At 40.8% G+C, this 21714-nt stretch overlaps 1 protein-coding gene across 1 annotated transcript; it reads left to right on the forward strand.

Annotated features, from left to right (window-relative positions):
• Positions 1 to 1477: 1477 nt before the first annotated feature.
• On the forward strand, positions 1478 to 21440 carry LOC111862436. The gene is made up of 4 exons (XM_023847828.2): positions 1478 to 1587; positions 8909 to 9228; positions 16228 to 16521; positions 21385 to 21440. Exons 2-4 carry the CDS (start codon positions 8934 to 8936, stop codon positions 21432 to 21434), a joined length of 639 nt encoding a protein of 212 aa, XP_023703596.2. The 5' UTR covers positions 1478 to 1587; positions 8909 to 8933; the 3' UTR covers positions 21435 to 21440.
• The last annotated feature ends 274 nt before the right edge of the window (positions 21441 to 21714 follow it).

The raw sequence follows: 21714 nt of genomic DNA on the forward strand, positions 1-21714 counted from the left end.
ACATGCCCTGAGTGGGATTCGAAACCACAATCCCGGTTTCCAAGCGAGCGAAGGCAATACATGCCTTAGACCGCTCGGCTACCGTGACCGGCTTCAAAGGGGTTTACCCACGACAATTCTATATGTGTGTCCTGTCTCGTCGGAGCTATAATCCGGCTCATTGTAAGGATGATTCACTATAGTAACAACACTACGTGATCTGTATAAATCAAGAAGTTTCCTCATTACGTAATATCCGAAATTACATGATCGCGTCACCCTTCTTATGTCCAAGTATTCTATTTATATATATACATATATATTATTTATTAGACTGCAATTGGGTTTTATCCCGGTGGCAGTAGTACACAATAGGACACAACAGACGAGTAACACACATTACACTAAGTGACAACACGTTCAAACAAAACACAATACACAAAACACAACAGTAAGGACATCCTGCCACATCCATCCATCTATGCATTTGCGAGACCCCCGTTCACAAACACAAGATCTTGGACATTTTTATAGACAGACACCTGCATTTTGGGAAGTAGATGGGGTTGTAAGATTTTCTGAAGTGAAGAACTATATATAATGCTAAATATTTTTATACAATATCGTTGAACGATACTAATAACAATCTTCATCTCTTTAAACGATTTTCGTTCCCATAAGCCTGGTCGTCTAGTCTCCACTGCTGACGGTAATGATTCACATAGAAAGTTCACAGCAACGGTGACTCGTCTGTTTGCGTTCGGACAGATATAAGCTCTGCTCACAGAACTTGATGAGCGTCCGTATTCATTCCACAAGAATAATGGGGCGGGATGCCGAGGCTGACCCCCCTGTTTCGAAATGTCTGTCTGCTGACATATCATTAACGTCTTTCTATCTCACTCGATGTTTGCTGTATTTGCTCTGTTAGTAACATATGAATCAATCACCAGTTGCGCAATTTGACGCTTCATCCCTTCGATTCACACATACATATATTCACATATCTCTTGGGTTCTTATATTTTTAAGACTATTAGTACTGTGATATCAAATGGGCCGACTGCACCAACCCCTGACGATAGATGACTAGAGGGTTTTGGTGGAATTATAATCGTCAGAGGAAACTGAAGTGCTCTGGGAAAAACCTGCTTCAGAATCACATCCCCCCCCCTTTCCAACGAATCACATAGGACTAACCTGATATCGAACCCAGGCCTCATTAGTGAGAAGCCGGCGACTAATAGCCTCAGCTGAACACAAGAAAGGTTTCCTGCATATATGCATACAGGATCCGTCCTTGGGCGGTAGAGAATAAAGGAAAAGTGCTTTCGTCTTCTTTACGCGTTAGAAAATCCCACACACTTGTTCCTTATTCGTCGAGATAGTGACGTCACTAATGTGTAGTACTACAAACCCCGCCCTTATTTCTGTAAGCTGCTGGATGCTGTAGGATTTCTGGTTTCCTAACCTGATGCATCAGTCTGTGACTGGACGCAGTGACGTGTGTTGGAAGTGAGGTTAGGCGCAACAGCGAGGGCGCGCTTTCTGCACGTGACCCTCGCGTGTTTTGTTTTCTTTTAACAAGTGCTTCTTACTCCATTCCACGGTAATTAAAGCTGTATTTATTTTGGATTCTTAAACATCTTTGTGCTCATGCTTGCGGTCTCGACATAACAATGATTCTTTTGAAGTATAATAAATAACGAAAAGTAGCGCGTTCGTAAAATTAGTAACAAAACTGAGAATTAGAAAATTGAGGTAAATCAGAATATTCACTTCTCCCATATCAGAGAGTAATTAGACATTACGTTTCATTAATCGTTTTACATTACAGTTCCCTTACATGTGATTTCTACATAATTATATGTATATATATATTATTGTTGAAATGTAAGTGAGAAATAAATATTCAGTAATTTAAAAGAATTTCTAGTCATTAATAATAATCGTTCAGTATTTTCTTAATTAAATATAATTTAATCCTTTATGCCTTCTATAGTAACTGCAAAACGGAGTAATAATAATACAGTTCTTTTTGTTTAATTACGCGATAAACTTAGCCAGGAACCAATTACGGAGCCAGCACTAATGTAATAATAATAATAATAAAATTAACAGTAACTACACTGGATTTAAGTGTGAGCAACGACAAAAGAAATTAAGTGTATTTACCATAACAAATAATAACTTATTTTCTTTCTTTATAATCTTTAAAAATTAGCTAGGCTAAAGCTATTGTGATTTCGAAAGCCATGATAACGTGAGATTGTGATTCAGATGGAAATAGAAAAGATCTGATCATTGTCTGCTGTGACATATATTTCTGAATCTTGGTTGGAGGTAATAAGGAATCTCGTTTATGGATAGATGACCTCGGGACACGCCATTTATCATCACTGACAGTTAATTGGTACGAGTTTCTCTTGGACTTCGTGGACAGAGATTATATGGGTTGAGGGTCTATCTCAGGCCAGAGAAAGAAGGGATCCATACAGAATTTTGCGGGAAATCTTCTTGAAAAGTGAGCCCTCAGAAGACAAACATGGAGATGGGAAGTAATAAAGTTCGGAGCTTACTCAAATGAACAGAAAGGGCCGCGCCATAGCTCAAGCGGTTAGTCGCTGGCTTTCCACCGCGGCGACCCGGGTTCGATCCCGGGTCTGGTCAAGTGTGATTTGTGGTGGACAAAGTGGCGCTGGGGCAGGTTTTCTCCGAGTACTTCGGTTTACCCTGCCAATCTTCATGCCATCAATTGCTCCACAATCATCCTCACCTTTCATCTGGGGCTGGTACAATAGACCAAATAGACCAGAAGTGGCCTCAGTACAAGGGACTTAGTCCCACCCCACTAGCATTAAAAAAAATAAATGAACAGAAATAATAAGAAGTGGATTAACTTGGCTCAGAATTTTGTTTTTAAATGGGCTTATGTTTCATTTTGAAGACAGGTGGAGGCGCACATTGCTGCCAAGGCATACAGACTACTACGTGTAACATTGGAAGTCTATACAGTTTGACCACGCAATGCGTTTGTGTGTTTCGTACGATTCTCTCAATGAAGAGTGATTGTTTCTCTAGGTGCTATTATCGGTAGCCTATATCTTCATAAACGAGAAGCAGGATGTTTTCTGTAATGTAGGAACTGAATTTTAAATATTATTATAATGAACCTCAAGCTTGCAAGAACTAATGGATGATGTCTCTTTCGTGGGTTTGGTTGATTTTTTGTTGTTGAACCTGACACGTGTTTTAGAGTGGTGTATTTCCATTAGACGCGCATGCGTGTTTGCAGTCTCTCTTCTTGTAAGTGTGCGTTCACAATTATTTCCTGAGTTTATTTTAGGCATTACTGTTAACAGGTGATGAATATGATGTGATGGACGCATGAGCGCATGCGCAATTACGGTTTATGTGTTCTGGTGCAAGAGCTGACTGTTTCTTAAGTTATATGGTTTTGAATTTAGCTTTACCATGTCGCACTTCGGATTAAACAAGTGATAATTGTTTTAATTTTTAAAAAATAATTTTCATGTCTTTTATTAGTTGATGTTAAACCTGAAACGCGTGTGACCCTACCAAGTTAAGACATATCAAACGGCACTGCTGAAGTGTCACTACTTGACGCCTAATTTTCATGCTACTTACAGGAATGAACTTGGATATCAGTAGCCTAAAATCGTCAAGAAAATTGCTAGGAGCAAACGATGTCTGAATCAAATTCTCTTCTCCTCTTGCTCTCACTTTGCAGCCTAGGGCTGATTTCTCAGTTTATTGATCATTTTACAGACGGTAACATTCCTTAGGCGGGTGATCAGCTCGTTGCAGGGCCTCTACCTAAACACAGGACAACATAACACAGAAAAACACACACACCAAACATCCATGTCTTATGTGGGATTCGAACCAACGATCCCGGCTTCCGAACGAGCGAAGACAGTTGACACCTCATACCGCTTGGCCACTGTGACCGGTCATTTATAATTAAATGTACCTCAATAATTTTGATATAATTAAGTGGTAAATAATAAAATGTTACAAATAAATAATTTTTAAATTTCCCTTTCTATACAGTTGTGCGTCTAATGCGAGTATAAAGCAACATAGGGTAATTCAATCTTGCAACTTCCATTATTTGTCCTTCTGGTGCACATTAGTTTCCATATTCGTTAAAAACTAAAGTATATGTGTTTTATGTATGTATGTGGCTCGGTGTAACAACAAGAATATACACTACACAACCGAGAAATTCGTATTGCATTTCCGGCGGGACAAGATATTTTTCTCTTCAACAGAGCGTGCTGACTGACTGAGTTCCAGTCAGCCTCCTATCAGTGATTACCGAGGATAAAGTAGACGGGACGTGAAGCTGACTATTCACTTCCGTCCAGTGCAGAGTTCAGTAATTTGTGAGGTTATACAACTTGTCTCCCATATAACTTCATGTCATGATGCTCAACTAAGCACAGGGAATACTTCACGTGTTTATATAGGCACATCACTTGATAGCCTGTCGCATATTGCTCGGCCGGCTCGCTCTTCGCGTGATTTTTTCTGCGCAATCTACAATCCCATAGGCCAATATATCACAAAGAAGATCCTCCCAGATCACAGCAGATGTTGAAGATGGTCCCTGTTGTTACCTACGCATTCCTTGCACCATCGTACAGCATTCAAATCCATACTTTGAGGTTCTTCTCCAGAAATAGCGGAAATCTGAAACCTGAAACCTTGAATCCCGGTCTCTTCTGCAAGAAATCTATGGAAATTTTATGTGGAATGCTCGGGCCCAGCACCGATTTAAATTCAGTTTCCCTTCAGTGAGCACTTCGTGATTTGACTGAGTCCTATTTTCTTCCAACACCTGGCAACCCTAATTTATTTACGAAGGTATGAATAGTATTATTATTTGGCATTTTAACACTCTGAAACATATGCCGGAACCTTGCTTTTAATTTTCACGCTGGTATTGTGCACGAACACTTGTTTTAACGTGTAACTCACGCGTTACAGCTGTTCAAATATTTATTGGAGCGCTGTTGAATATGAATTGTGTGTGGGTTCTTGGCTTCTTTATTATGCTCGGTCCGAACTCGAACGATGCTGCCTAACGCAAGGAGCTTTTGTCACTCCCTCTGGACCAGCCGAAGAGTTTGCGGCAGGCTATCAGATAATATCCATATGATGTATGCATGTATGTCCATCTAGCCGAACTCACCAGGTGATCAGGTGTAGAGATTTCAAGCCGTAGTCATTCTTGTCGCTCATCTGACGTGAAAATGAGACCCCATCTTATTGATCTTCGAGCATCAGTCGTCCTAAACAAGTGGGCGGTTTGGTAACTTACCGCGCCCCGGGCGGTGTTGGTGTCACAATGGCGCTGAGTGCCAGCCACTGGAATCGGCTGGAACCAGACATGCCGCTCAAGACGAACTCAACCGCGCGTGCTCACAAACGCATGGCTGCAGCTGTCATTTCGTATCTACAGCTAACTCACTCAGCGAGTTTCCCCAGGCGCAAAGGGTGCTGCATTCTGCCCTACAGGTGCCCGGCTCCAATCTCGCCCGGAATACCGACTTACCTGATTGAGATTTTCGTGTTTTTTCTCAGTCTCTTCAAGTAAATACTGAGACAGTATTTCCAGCTGGTCTAGTGGTCAGAGTCCCTGGTTACAGATCCAGAGGTCCGGGTTCGATTTCCGGCGCTACCAGATTTTCTGAGAATTAGTGGGTCTGGAACGGCATAAGTGAGGAGCTATTTCAAGGAAATAGCGGCTTCGGTCTAGAAAACCGAAATTAATAGCCGTGGGGATTCGTTGACCACGCAACATCCTTTATCCTCAAAAGTTGTCACTAACTTCGCCCACAAGCGGCGGTCGCTCGGTCAGTATAGTTCGCTTGCGGACTAAAAACCACGGAGTTTGTTTTTTTACTTCCAACTGGGCCACGTCCCGTTACCTTCCATATTTCATATAATTCATTATCCGCTATCAGCGTACCATGCGACGCAATATAGACTTAACTACAGCCAGCGTCGTTAAATAAACCATAAATATTGTCACATGCATGATTGACTCTAGACGGGGTTTCGGACAGGATATTGGATTTATCGACCACTTTAACACACGGCTCACAATTTAACTTAATCATAGCGCCATTGCTGATTTCCACACTTTACACATCACTAGAGCACACGTTAAGCCTTTTCCAGCCTTCAGTGTCTTCACTAGCATTTGCCTGTTAAGGATTTCCTATTCTACTGCTTCCGGCCTCAAGTCCGCTCTGAACGGCGGCTCCCTTCCAACTGCCGAAAATCAGAGGCAGAATGAGTCAGAGTTACTTCTCGACTGGAGGTTTACCGCCAATCAGTTCGTCTTGGCGGCAAGTCCCCTGAGACTCACGACCAGCGTTTTTTTTTCAACTGAACACTTTTGGTCATAGTCCTTATGTAACATCCTCTCTGACGAGAGGATAGATCTGTCGTTTACAATTGCTGCTGGTCCTCGCCAGCGCAGTCATTCTCATGTCCGTGTCCCATGGGACTCATCACCACATTTAACACTCGAATAGGGAGCTGAGGAGAATATATGAGTATTTACTCTTCAGAGTATCATTAGAATGACTAAATCAAGGAGAATTAATGGGTGGGACATTCAGCATGCATGAAGGTTTAGAGAGGAGCTTACAGTACGTCTGTCTTAGGGAGGAAAATATCTAGTTGTAGATGCGAGAATATTTGAGCGGATGTTAGAGAAATAACGTAGGAGATCGTAAACTTATAATGTCTGACTAAGCATAAGCCCAATTATGTAATTCATGAACTTGGTCAAGAATGTTAGGGAATTTCTTAATCAGCTGAGCAAATTTTCTAGAGATTTCCCGAAGGAAAAGTACCTTTCAGGTTATTCTGTGAAATTAAGAACAGTTCCCACTGCAGTTCTAAAAGAATAAAACTCGAATATAAGGTGAACCTGCGCATTATTCTACACTCTTATTAAACTTCCCTGCTTCCTGCAGATAAATTACTCCTAGAAATAATAGCGATCAGGAAAATATCCAGGCTTGTACGCATTACGTGATGTCCACTGAGCTATGTTGCTAGGACGTCAACTTAAATACTATTCTGTAACCTCACTAAGGTACTGCCAACATTGTGGTGTCAAATAGAAGAGAAGAGAAAAGAACTTAGTCCCACCCCACGAGCAATAAAAAAAAATATTAGAGTGCTTGCGAAAATGTCCCATTACAGGCAAGGTCTTTGAATACAAACTAAATAGAACATTAATAATAGATGACAAATAAACAGGGGTTACACCGCAAGGTCAAGGTTGTCTTTGTTTTTTTTTTTCATTTTGATCATTTTAGAGACTGTAGGACTCTTTGAACGAGTGATCAGATCGTCGCAAGGCCTCTACCTAAACACAGGACAACACAAGCACAAAATAAATACATACTAAACATCCATGCCCTGTGTGGTATTCAAACCCACGATCCCGGCTTCCGGAAGAGAGCGAAGACAGTTCATGCCTTAGACCGCTCAGCTACCGTGACCGTCATGGAAGATACAACCCCTCAAATTATCGTATTGTATAATAGATTTAATTTTCTTGTATCTACTAAACATATGCGTTTTATTCTTGGTAAAATATTTTGAAGAATTCTTTTTTTAGTTCTTCTAACAAAGAGTTTGATACAAAAGCATCCTACTTAGTTGCTTAACACCAGTCATGAACACACCAGATTCCAGCTTCAAAATTATACATTTCCGTAATGAAGTCAAATAGTCAGAAAATTGTAAAAAATTCTCTGAGTTTTGACGTTTCTCTTCAACATGACGAGCATGTAGTTTGGTTGCAGAAATATAAAGTGAAACAGGCAACAGCCTATCGGGGGTATAAATGGCGCATCATTACCGTGTTCACAAGAGCTCTCCACTGATCCCTATCCTGAACCAGATCAATCCAATCCATACCATCCCATCCTATCTCACTTAGGTCCATTTTAATATGTTCCACCCACCTAGGCCTTGGTCTTCCCTGTGGTCTCTTTCCTTCTGACTTTCCAACCAATGTCATATATGCATTCCCCTTCTCCCCATTCATGCTACATGCCCTGCCCACCTCATCCTCCTTGACTTGATCATTCTAATTGTACTTGGAGAATAGTACAAGTTATGAAGCTCTCATTATGCAGTTTTCTCCAACCTTCTGTCACTTCATTCCTCTTCGGTCCGAATATTCTCCTCAGCACCCTGTTCTCAAACACCCTCAGTCTATGTTCCTCCCTTAATCCTTGGAGTTAATTAGTTAAGGTAAATTAGATGATAAAAATTGCTATATATTTTTTTCCTTGGCACTACAGCCCCAGTGGGCCTAGGCCTACCTCCATGAACTTCTCCGTTCACTTCGGTTTTTCTAGATCTTGCACATTCGGTAGGACTCCTTGGGCGAGTGATCAGCTCGTCGCAAGGCCTCTACCTGTACACAAACACAGAAAAACGCACACACACAAATTAAACATCCATGCCCTGAGTGGGATTCGAACCCACGATCCCGGTTTACAAGCGAGCGAAAACAGTACATGCCTTAGACCGCTCGGCTACCGTGAACGGCTATTGCTATATATACCGTCACTAAAAATGGTGATGATAATGATGATGATGGCGGTAATAACAGTAATAATAATAAAAGTATGATGATAATAATAATAACATAAATAATAATAATAACAATAACAACAATGATAATAGTAAAAGCAATAATAACAATAAACCCTGGCACAGAAAAGTATATTAATATTGATATCCCTCATTTATGAAATGACACAACGCGTATCGCTTCAGACAGTTGCATTTTTCTTTGCAGAATTTCCCTTGAAGGAGACCGTCGTCACATTGACATACTAATCGCTGGATGTGTCTCTCTGATGCAGGCTCGTATGAAGTGAAACGGTAACAATGATCAGACATCTGCGCTGTACATCGGTCACGGCCTTCCTGATAATCTGTGTGGTCGGAGTGTTCGTACAAGTGAACACAAGCGCGGCCCAAAACAGACACACACGGATCGGCTACCAGCGCTACCGTCGACGTCACGTTTCAAAACCTCCTTGTTTGAATGGAATAAGGGATGATGATGATAATTTCAGTAGTCTTGAAACAAAAATTCGTGAAACGGAATTTGTTTTCACTGGAAAAGTGACGGCTGAAATTCCACCAATCGGAAGACTGGATCCATGGAAAAGAAGTGCAGGTGAGTCGTAACGGCTGGGGCGCCACTGCATCGTTGGAATTGGACAACTTGAATTTGTGATGAATAGTGTCTTTGAATGAACACACCCTGTACAGTATCTATCCCTAACTTCTTGAAGCTTTAAAATAATATAAATAATAATTAAAAGCATTGTTCCTGCCTCACAGAAAACAGCCTCCACTATGAAGAACAATTGTCGTATGTTGTTAATTCTTGTTTCGATTTATATATAGTGTGTCCCAAAAAATGTACTCACCCTTTTAATGACAACAAATGCAATGTTCTTTAAAATCTATATAAAGTTAATGATTTAAATTGAAGAAAACAAATCTACTGCAGCATGCGTGTTCGCAAATGTTCAAACGGATGAACATCATTATCCAGACAGAGCTGATAACGCGGAACAGTGGAATCACAAACTGTACTAAGCATTTCATTTGGAATTTGAAGACTTTGTCTTACAATTTCCTCTTTCAACTCATTGACTGTTGCTGGCTTTGAGGCATAAACCGTATACTTGAGGTATCCCCATAAATAGAAGTCCATGGGTGTGAGGTCCGGTGAACGCGCAGGCTATTCAGCGCTACCTCCTCGCCCAATCCATCTGTCCGGCAAAGTTATATCGAGATAGGCCCTTACTTCAAGATGGTAGTGGGGAGGTGCTGCATCTCGTTGGAAGTAAATCTCTGCATCACCAAACATCTCTTCAGTGCGTGGTCCGAAGCCCGAGTGAGTACATTCAATGACGGACTTGGATTAGACGTAAAAATTAGGGTTCTGCTGTCAGGGTGATAGTTGTATATGACATTAGACTGTAGCCTACTTAGAAATTCGTCTGCAGAGTACAGGAGCGTTGAGTAATGCGAAGTTTTCTAGGAGTAGAGAACACCACATTTCCTCTGTTTGTTGGCCCAGGATAGTGGAATATGCGAAAATGTATGAAGCTGTCACAGTGACGTCAGAGTATTGCACTCACAGGAGTTCTGTTATTTCGTGTGAATGCAAATCTGTTTGAGGGGGAGGTTGCCTGTAATATAGAACAATTCAGAGGTTCACAATTTCGCAATACCCTGTTTTAAGGCACCAGTTTAAGTCACATAATTTCAACAAAGGATTACTCAACCGAAATATAACAGTTTGAGGGTTCGGCAACACAGAGCCCTACGCGATTTTCGCTACGTACGCTGTGTACACTCTGCGACGCATCTAACATAGGGAACATAGCGTACGTTGCGTACGGAAGTCTGTGTGGCCAGTCACATTGGCAATAAAGGGAGATATTTTTCTGTTCGTATAGCGAACACAGCGTACGTAGCGCTCTGTGTGGCCGAACCTTCAGACCCATATCACAGCTTTGAGAACGTTTCATTATCATCTGTACTTCACATAAGGCAACCTACACTCTTTGCGCAGAAAATAATTCAGAATTAAGCTTTCATATGTATTAAATAATACGTGTAAAAGAGCCTATAACTTTGTAAGCAAATAATAAAGCGGCCTCCGTAGTCTAGGGGTAACTTTCCCACCTCATGACTCAAGGTACGCGGGTTCAAACCCGGCGGAGGTCGTGGAATTTTTAAGGGCGGAAAAATTCAGGGAACAAGTCCTCCGGGAGGGACTTTAAGCCGTGGGTCCCGTGTCGTAGATTTACGGCACGTAAAATATCCTCATGTCTCTAGGAGACCTCTGAGCAAAATTAGGCAAAAAGTTTCCCGCCCAAGTAGTTTCCAATGCCTCTGGTAGATGGGGGGAAGTATCAGGTACCGAGGGCGGTGCATGGGGAAACCCACATCCTCCAATAATAATAATAATAATAATAAAGTAAATAATAGTATTTCTTTGCTTTCTGGCTTTAATATATTGTCGCGTGTTGCCTATACAGCGCGACAAATAACTCCACGTGGGTCTCGGATTTGGCGAATATTTATTGTACATTCACACTTGCAGCCACAATTACAGTCATTATCTCGTTCGGCATCACAATTACTGTTCAACTATATCTCGGCGAATGCTCGACTCCAAATCTCTTCAACGGCGACTATCTCAAGACTGACTCGGCGAATGCATTCAACCTCTTTATGTAGGCGGATTCCGGACCGGATAGAAGGCACATTTTTCAGCTGTTCGGTTTCTGCTGTTTCGACAATCCTTTGTTACGCAACGAACCTTCCATCTCTGGGCGCATTCCGATTGTAGGCCTGTAGCGGGAACGTGGGCCGTTGCCTAGGAAGTGACGATTAGGATATGTACGTTACAATATTAATATACGTGTATTCAGGAAGAGCAACAAAATGACATTTTTAATACCTAACTTTCCAAAAGGTGATGCTCTACCAACGTAACAGTGTAATTCGTAAGCTCTGACAATGGCGACATTTCCGTCCTACGCAAAATAACAAATATCAACAATCCGTTTGGCCAAGTTCGAGAAAGAGGGGAAAACCTGAACGCTTCTGAGTTTCTTCAGAAGCTAAAGCTCTTTGTTCTGTCATCACACGCACTCACGCACACGCACACACAGAGGGATATAAAATTATATTCAGACTCGATAATAAAATGTGAACCGTATCACAAAAACCGCACTGCGATGGTAATTCGGAAGCCAGGGAACTGGTTTCGGGTGCCATTACAGTCCTGCTGCTATGAAATGTGCATCTCTTGGTGTGGAAGTCGCTGACTTTTCTTTCTCATGTGTACACGAGCCGGGATATCGCAGTCGGCAAAGAGACTGGCTGCGGGCTGGACGACTGAGGGGTCGAGGGTCGAGTCTCAGTAGGGCCAGCAATTTTCACTTTTCCACGTCGTCCAGACCGGCTCTCGGGCCAACCCAGCCCCTTGTCCAATGGGTACCGGGGGTTTTTTCCCTGGGGATAAGGCAGCCGGGACGTGAAGCTGACCACTCACCTCCAAGGAGTGCCAAGATCAAGAAAACATGGGTCTATACATCCGTTCCCCCATACGTCTTCATGGGGTAGTGCTTAATTAGTTAAACACAGGGACAGCTTTACATTTTTACCTTACACGAATTGTAAATCGGTGATATTTTTCAGTTGGCTTCTCTGGATAAGGATGTAAAACCCTGAATACTTCAAATCACGGCTGAGAAAGCATTGCTATAAGTATATTTTTTTTTAATAAGGATATTCATCTTCTTCTACGTTGGAAGATTAAACTGAGTGCCCTGTTTCCATTCAGAAATTATTATGAAATTGTGAACCTTGAAGACAGTCAGCAGGACACCTTAAACGGGGGATTAGTCGGATGCAAGGCCGCTGCAACTCTTATATCCTGTATTGCTTTCAACATTATAACATGTCTGAACTAGAAGAATTGTCCAGCATATAAAGTAGCAAAACACTTAAATAAAAGACGAGTATTGCATGATGCATTGCAGTTGTCATTAACGTTCAACGTACAAAGTCAACCGCATTACCTCATGCGCTCAAGCAAACACAAGTAGACGAGAGTACGAAACTGTGTTTTTTTTATATTGAAAACATGTACAAAAATGTCCCAATAACAAACTTAAAAACTTAATAAAAGAATTTTTGAATAGAAATAGTGTGAAAGACTTTAAAAGGAGGAAATACTGAACCTCTGAGGGGTCATTTTGAAACAAAATTTTATATAGATTAATTATCAATACTGTATGGAAAATGAGGGCCTATCAATAAGGGCCCCGGCATTGGCTATTTTAGTTGAAACGTATATATCAATTGTTGATATTTTAAACAAACATCAGATTATGTAATATTGTAGATATGTGGATGACATTGTAATTATATGTGATACGCAGAAAACAAATATTATGAATACATTAGATTATATTAATGCAATACACCCTAAATTTAAGTTCTCTACGGAACAGACAGACTCAGAATAGGATGACTTATATTGATTTGACAGAAAACCAAAACGAACTAAAATTTGGGATTTACGGAAAACCCACCGCCACGGAACTTATAATACACAATACGTCATTTCAACCATACGAGCAAAAAGAAAATCAGCCATTAATTACCTAGTCAACCGGATGAACACATATGAGCTCACTAAAGAATATAAAAATGAAGAGAAGGAAATTATAGCTGAAATGCTTTAGAAAACAATGAGTACCCCCCACAGGTCAAAAAACTAAAACAAAACTCATCCACGGATAATTCACATATAATATAGAAAGGCAAATGTGTTACTTTTACGTATTTTGGTCCTTGTGTAAGAACCGGTACCAAACTATTTCCCAATACTAAGGTAAATATAGCATATAAAACCAAAAACACAATAAAACACCATATAAAAATAAAATACAGAATAACTGAATAACTAACCTAAGTAGAGTATATCAAATTAAATATAAAATAATTCGCCCCCCAGATATATATGACAAATGGGACGTATCTTTAGAACGAGATATAATTATTTATTTTTTGTAATTCGCACGGTGAGAGGTGGAGTCCAGCTGGGTCCACTCGGCACGGCGGCCACTGATTGACCTATTGTACCTGCCCCGGGTGATTATGATGATGGAGAATTTGGTGGAATGAAGGTTGGCAGGGGAAACCGAAGTACTCGGAGAAAACCCGCTCCAGCGCCATTTTGTCCACCACTAATCCCACTTCACCAGACCTGGGATCGAACTCGGGCCGCCGCGGTGAGAAACCAGCGACTAACAGCTTGAGCTATGGCGCGGCCCCTAGAACATATCATAGAAATGAGAACAAATGAACAAAGTTCAAAATTCGCCCAGCACATGTTAAATACTGCAGACAACTATAGCACCATGGATGCATGTGGAAAGAATAGAACCAATTGACATTTATAAACTCATATTTGACATTTTAATTGAAAAGGCAGTTCAAAATTCCTAACTACACCCAACACATGATAGCCAATACTTTAACTGCACTTTTCTTCTTCTTCTTCTTCTCCTTTTCTTCTTGAATTCACCTTTTCCACAGTCCTTCTCACCTGCCTTCTTGTTTCTACTTAATTGTGATCTTCTTTTACTATATTTTTATCTCAGTATTCGTTGTTAAAATTTCTCAGGGTTAGTTGGTTTTTAAGTGGTGAGGTTGTTGGATTCGGTAGAGCGGGATCCTCTTATCTCAGAGCCTTATACGGACCACACTCAAAGAAGCAGAAAAAACAGACTACCAAAGCACATTCACATTCAGAGGTATTATTATTCAAAACTTGTTAGTCACCGTTTAACATTTTACAATTGAATACTTGTTGAGACACTTTTGTGACTAAACCACTTTTCAGGTTGAAATTTATTATTAAATCTTGTTTCGATCTAAGTGGTTAACACTTTACAACTGACTTCGACAACTTTTACGTCTACTTTCTACGGAGCCCGGTGTGTGACTGACTTCGACAACTACTCGGACCTTCAAGTCCTTGTTTCCTCAGCGTCTCTGCTGTCACACCCTTAAATTTTAGTGATTGGCTATATTTGAAAAATATGAGTATCTTAATTAGATATTCCTCCACTCCGTTTAAAGCTTACAAGGGTTTAAGGATTTCTGACTCCAACGTATTTCTGTCAGAATTTGACAAATGCTTAAGCGTCATAAAACCCTCACTCTTTTTAAGTTATGGCATGCACAAACTGCCAAGTATTGAATTCACAAAGAATTCTTTAGCTATTCTTTCACGTAACTTTCCTCTAATAAACCTTTGACGAGTGTCTTCCTGTTTCTGCTGTAAGCGTGGGAAGACGGTAACTCTTACATACAAGAATGGACCTATGTCTCACTACACTTGTTCATTGCATTTCATTTTGAACAATTAAGATTTCAAATTAATTACATTCAAATAAGTTGCGTAACAGTGGGACGGTTACAATACCTATTTCAGCCTCTCCCCCCCTTTCCTCTCCTGAAACATTAAGGGCTGGAACACACACAGCGACATCGGTCGTACGACGTCCGTACGGTTCATGTCGCATCAAGTAGTAGAATATAAAGTGTAGGCTTAGGTTTTATACGTGACGACATGCGACGGGGCTTGGCGCTCCGTGATAATTTGACGGATCGATATTTTGGCGGGTTATTTAACGACACTGTTAGTATCCTGAACGTAAGCTGTAGCTCCGGATGGTAGGATGATTGATGAGTGCTGATTTAAAAAGTATATTGACGGAAGCGGTCGTGGCCTAGTACAGATACTATGCGGAACCTGCCTGGAGGTGCTGAGGAAACCCACGAAAGACCTTAGTCAGGACAGCCGGCGTCCCGACCGAGATTCGACCCGAACACCTTCCGAATATGGATCTAGAGTGTCACCTATAGACCACGCTGTTTGGTTTCATCAGTTGAGATGTAAACCTTTTCATGATGGTGAAGATTCATATTGTGGTCGTCTGGTACTTCATAAGCTAAAAATCAGCAATATGAAGTCAGTCGTTTGTGTTCCTTTGGCAATTTGAAACGTACGTAGTGATAATGTACGTCGGTCTTTACTTATTAAATTATATTGTGTATGCTTGTCATGTTCGCATTGATTACTCGTAGTAATATTGTCAATTATACACAAGAAATAATTCCTTCACTTATCTGTATTACTTACTTATGGAACTGAGCCCTTCTTGAGGAGAAGCCAATTCTGCAGCTACTCAAGAATTCCCCAGCAATTTATGGAAACCGAAGGTTCATTACTGTGTTCACAAGAGCCCTCCACTGGTCCCTAACCTGAACCAGATCTGTCAAATCAATAACATCCCGTCCTATCTCTCTAAGATCCATCCCAATATTGTCCACCCACTTACATCTTGGTCTTCCCAGTGGTCTCCTTCCTTCTGGCTCTCCCACCAATATCCTATATGCATTCCTCTTCTCAACATTCATACTACATGCCCTGCCCACCTCATCCTCTTTGACTTGATCATTCTAATATACTTGGAGAAGAGTACAAGTTATGAAGCTCCTCATTATGCAGTAGGAACTGTAATTATGAGTTATTCTTAAATTCCTAACAACTTTTTACTTACCTTTATAGCAACAGAAGATGGCGCTTCGAAGTTTTCGGTTCGAGTGAAAAGAGTTCTGAAAGGGGAACTTCAATTTCGTGACGGCAGTGTCAATGATTGGATAAATGCAAACCAAATGACTGTTAAGATACGCACGGTGGACGAACCAAAGACTCTGAAGGATTGTTACAAGCGACCAATCGGAGTGCACCACACCGCCATATTTTTGGCGAAGAGAGTCGATGACGCCACGATGCAGTTGACCTCTGATCCGTTGCCCCTGACACTCCGGAACCTGGACAAGGTCAATGCTGCAGTTAAAGGTACGTACTTTGTTAAGGTGGCTGTTAAATGACGCTGTAAATATTTTAGAAAATCGAATGGGGCAGTCTGGTCAAGACGCAATTAAACTTGCTTCCCATGGACTCCGGCACATTGTGATTGGTGGTATGCCCTTACAGCTACGTAAAACCCTAATGATATGGCTGGCGGATTTTCTGCTATTGTAGGCGCAGAGCAAGACGGCGGTTGGCTGCTTGTTGCGCGGAAATATTGTCACATGGCGAGAGTTAAACCAACCGCACTTATTTCGTTCTCTGTATTCGCACTAGTCCAAATCGCTTAGCCCAAAATTCATGTGAACAGGCCTAGTATTTAAAAATTAATTTTATATTCACATACAGCACACTACGTCATCGTTACAAGGGCCAGTCTCTTATTATTGTGTAGAGAAATGATCGCTGTTTATTCTGAAAATCATATGAAGCACGTGAACACAGCGTGTGGGAAATAAATAGAGAATTTTTGAATGGTGAATACAGTAGTTACGGTTATAGCAGAATGTACTCGCGTGGGGAGTCAGGTCTTAAGAAATTTCATATAAATGTCCAATAAAGGTCCAATTTTCAACGGTAATGGAACAGAGGGTGTTCGAATTTAAAGAATGGTTTGGAAGTAAGCCGCAGTAGTTTCACAATATATACAAAAATTAGACAAATTTTTACACAGCCTTTGAAATTTCCGCAAATTTTCACTTCTTTTTTTAATTTCGAAAAGCTTTGAATTTTAGAAACTCAAGAAAAGTTATCAGATTTGAAGTTTTCACGCCGGTGACTATGAAGAATGCCGTCTTCTGGGATGTGGCACCGTGTAGCACGCTGGTTCCAAGTTCGCTGATGTTTTCTTTCTCTTTTTTTCTTCTACCCTGAAGATGGAGGCGATACATTCCTCCCAAACTTCGGTTTGTACAATACCTACACGGCCCCACATCCAAGAACACGGCGTTCTTGAAGGAAAGTTTATTTTTTTTAATTTCAAGAATGTCAACAATATTGACATGCCAACATGAAAACACCTTGACTGACTACATAGAAACCAGTCTTGAATTTAAAACATTCATTGTTCCATAACCGTTGAGAATGGAACTTATGTCTACATGGCGTTCCTGACCGGGAACGACCTCAGGTATAAACAAATCCCTCTACTTAAGACACTGAGCTATGAATCACTGTGTATATGTGTTGAAGTGCAGCAGCCGGTAGACAGCGATGTCCGTGAACTAACATTGCCGGAAGCAATGTCTTAATAACTGAAATTGCTTCAGAATAAGCCTAATGATGACAGAAATATTTGAACGTAAGTCGGATGTGATTTATAAAGACTATTTTTTTCCTTGGCACTACAGCCCCAGTGGGCCTTGCCCTACCTCCATGAACTTCTCCGTTCATTTCGGTTTTTCTAGATCTTACACATTCGGTAGGACTCCTTGGGCGCGTGATCAGCTCGTCGCAAGGGCTCTACCTATACACAAACACAGAATAACGCACACACACAAACTAGACATCCATGCCCTGAGTGAGATTCGAACCCACGATCCCGGTTTCCAAGCGAGCGAAGACAGTACATGCCTTAGACCGCTCGGCTACCGTGACCGGCTTATAAAGACTATATTCCACATAATTTTTTTACGAGATTGCAATGATCTTGTCACGTAGTTTCGACTGGGCTATAACAAAATTATCTATACAATAAATTGTAATGATGCTGCATGACACAATGGCAACAGTGTGCCAGTAGAACGATGCTCTGTCGATAGGTGGATCCACCTACTGTAGTCTCTCTGTCATCATATGTCGTAGGTATGATACATGATTGTATCAAAGAGGTTACTGAAATCTTCATTTTATGTCTTTCGGTACTGGGTGATATGTTTAGTCTGTGAGTACGCGGGGCGGGAAGACTAGAGCATGCGCAATGCTGGTGATAATTTAAGCGAAGGTGACTTGATAAAGAAAGAGACTGGAGGATGTAAACTGAACTCCATATGCGAGGAATTCTTTTCAAGGGAAGTTATTAGATTGTTCACGTTCACTTGTCGGGATCCGTTATCGGAGGGTTATGGGTTGTGGTCCAAGTGTTCTCATATCATCTGCCTCGGGAGAGACTGAAACACAACCTACTAGTCTCCGATTACGGCTGTCTTTACACAAAACGCGAGTCTCAGTCTCTTGCAGAAGTGCATACCTATGCCTCTTTCCACAGAAGGATAAGCCGTAGTACTGCAACCAACAATTGCGCTGATGAAACGCAGGTATTGGCTCTTTCTTGCAACGGCGACAAAATGAAGACGTTTCATAGAAACATAGTTTGGAGATATGAGTTGATTTGGACTTTTATGACAGTAAAGAAAATGAGTTCTTCAGATCATGTAGCACGAATGGAGGAGAGGAGGAATGCATATAGGATATTGATGGGAAAGCCGGAAGGAAAGAGACCACTGAGAAGACCAAGACGTAGGTATGAATGTATAAGGGGTGGGCCTTCTTGGCCCTTGCACCCCGACCACAGTGATCTATTGTGACTTGGAGAAGTAGGTAGGTGGACAATATTAAAATGAATTAGAGATAAAATGGGATGGTATAGATTGGATCGAGCTGGCTCAGGATAGAGACTAGTGGAGGGATCTTGTGAACACGGTAATGAACCTTCGGGTTTCATAAAATGCTGGAAGTTCTTGAGTAGCTGCCATATTGGCGGTTTCTCAAGACGGGCTCAGCTCCATGAGTGAGTGAGTGAAGAAATGAGTTCTGTAGCGACAGCTTTCTTGAATAGCCAAATGAATGGGGTCCAGAATGTTCTGACCATCCTGACATTTATATAACTACTACATTTCTAATTTTTGTATTTATCACATCCCTGCTTTTTAATCGTGCAATCTAATATAAATAAGGTTTGCATTACTCACCTATACACTCCATCCATGGTACGTGGTATGGCTGTAGTTTGTCTACCGTCCGGTGACTGAGGTTAGCGTTTTCTGAGAGTAGGTGTCTCCCCCCTAAACCGAGGATGGAAACAAGTCAGGTTTCCAAAACGTTTTGTTCTAGATTTCTTTTAGAACCCCAGACGATGGAAAAAGTCCAAAAACGCAGTAAATCTGAGAGCTGAATTAATGTGGATTGAAGTTTGTGCGACGAGAGGTTGTTTGACTTTTGTGTATTTTATATTATATCCCCATTTACTCAGGACATTTTGATTTAGTTCTTATTTCAATTAAGGCAATTGTTAGGAAATTATAATTATTTATTTTACCTGTTTATAAGTTTAAGCAGGTTTCATATGTTCGGCCATTTATTGAGCCATGGTTGTAACTCTTATCATGTCGTATTGCTTTGTCTTATACTGACCAAACGATATTTCAGCATAAATTTTCAGACTTTTAAGGCGCCAAACTGACGCCTCTTTGGTAGGCGGCCGTTTAATTTTTGATCACTATGCTTCTATGCGACATGTCTTCAAGTTTAACTGGTTCCAGATGAGCTTTCTTCAGTTTGAATCTATTCCACCGCTTAAGAGAATTACATAATATTTTAAAACACAAGGTTTTTGAATTAGTAGCGTTGTGTTTCGAAATGCTTGCTCTCGAAACAGAAATTCACTTAGAGTCATATATTTGACAAGCAGATATGTGTGTTGCACGCTGTAACCAAAGTTTCGAATTCAACTAAAGAGTTACGAAACATTAAAAAAAGTCAATAATTTTGAGTTTCAATTAACTGGATGTTGTGAGCAGAACTCGTTTAATCACACGGTTAGGATTTTGAAACCTCTAACAGTGAGCTTACATTGTGTTATGTGTGTCATCATACACTTAACATCAACGTGCCTTCGCGATATTTTATAGTGATGAATAAATTATTCTATGTTACAATTGACGCTGGAGTTTTAGTCAGTTAAACACCCTTGAGACTGTCATGTTAACCGGCTCCCTACTTCGTCCAATCGTACTTCATTAACCTAAAGTTAATTAAGTTATTCGAGAGTACACTTTTGTAGCGCAGGGTGCTCTAGCAATTTCCTTTCAGTCGTTAAGTCCGATAACCCTGACAGGTAGAGGTGACTGATGTCGGAGAGGCTCGTCTGTAATATATATCAGTATAGGGTGCAGTATACAGGGGTACGATTTGTTACGACAGACACGTAAAAGAGTTGGGAAAGGAATACGGTAGAGGGTGAAGAAGATAAACATATGAGCCTTATAATGGAGAGAAAGAAGAAGGTAGAAGGGAAAGTTGTATAAAGGAAATGGAAGAAGAAAGGGATAATGGATGGTTATGAAATGGTGAAAGTAAAACGAATGGAAAACGAGCATGGGGGAAAGAAAGGAAAGAGATAACGGGAGAGTGTGGTAACTGGGAAGAGAGAAAAGCTGAGTGAACTGCTTTAACGAGAGGGGGGGGGGAAGGTTGAAAGGGGCTAATGACTGAAAATAGAACAAAAAAAATTATGGAATGGAAAAGGAATATGGAAAAAGTATGGAATGGAATAAAGTTAAAAGAAAGAAGGGGCGACTGATGAATATGGGAAAGGTGATTTTCCTTTAGAAATTTAGCGTGCGGACGAGTTGAGCACTGATGACCAGTTGACAAGATATTTTGAGATTTTAGTTGTGTTGGCTTTCAAAACCTCAGCATTAGACCATATGATGAGGTATCATTTAATATAGTAACAAAAATGATTCGTTTGAATTTTCAATAACAAATATAAGAACTTGCTTAATTTTCTACTGGACAAATGAAACACTGTCTTGACCTTCATTACGGATCGCGTATCTGACCGAGCCGTGTCGAATTTGTACTGTATGTTCTGCCAGTTCACAAATTAAGAAGGTGGTACTTTCATTTCAGGTAAGATGTCTGCCTGTCACACGCGTAGGCTGCTTGGCATGCGTCGGTAAGTTCACTGCTTCATTAAGTTTGCACATCTGTAACATCGGACCATTCCATTACTTTGCTTATCATTTTAAGAATTTTTGTTGTAACAAGAGCAAACGTACAGCAAGTGTTAACGGCGTCAGATTTTTAGCCGTTTACAGGCGGCAATTTGGCTACTGAAACTGGGACACTATGTCTCGTTTTCGGCTNTGTAGGCTGCTCGGCATGCGTCGGTAAGTTCACTGCTTCATTAAGGTTGCACATCTGTAACATCGGACCATTCCATTACTTTACCTATCATTT

Source organism: Cryptotermes secundus, unplaced genomic scaffold (genome assembly GCF_002891405.2).
Source record: "Cryptotermes secundus unplaced genomic scaffold, Csec_1.0 scaffold741, whole genome shotgun sequence".
NCBI classification, from domain to species: domain Eukaryota; kingdom Metazoa; phylum Arthropoda; class Insecta; order Blattodea; family Kalotermitidae; genus Cryptotermes; species Cryptotermes secundus.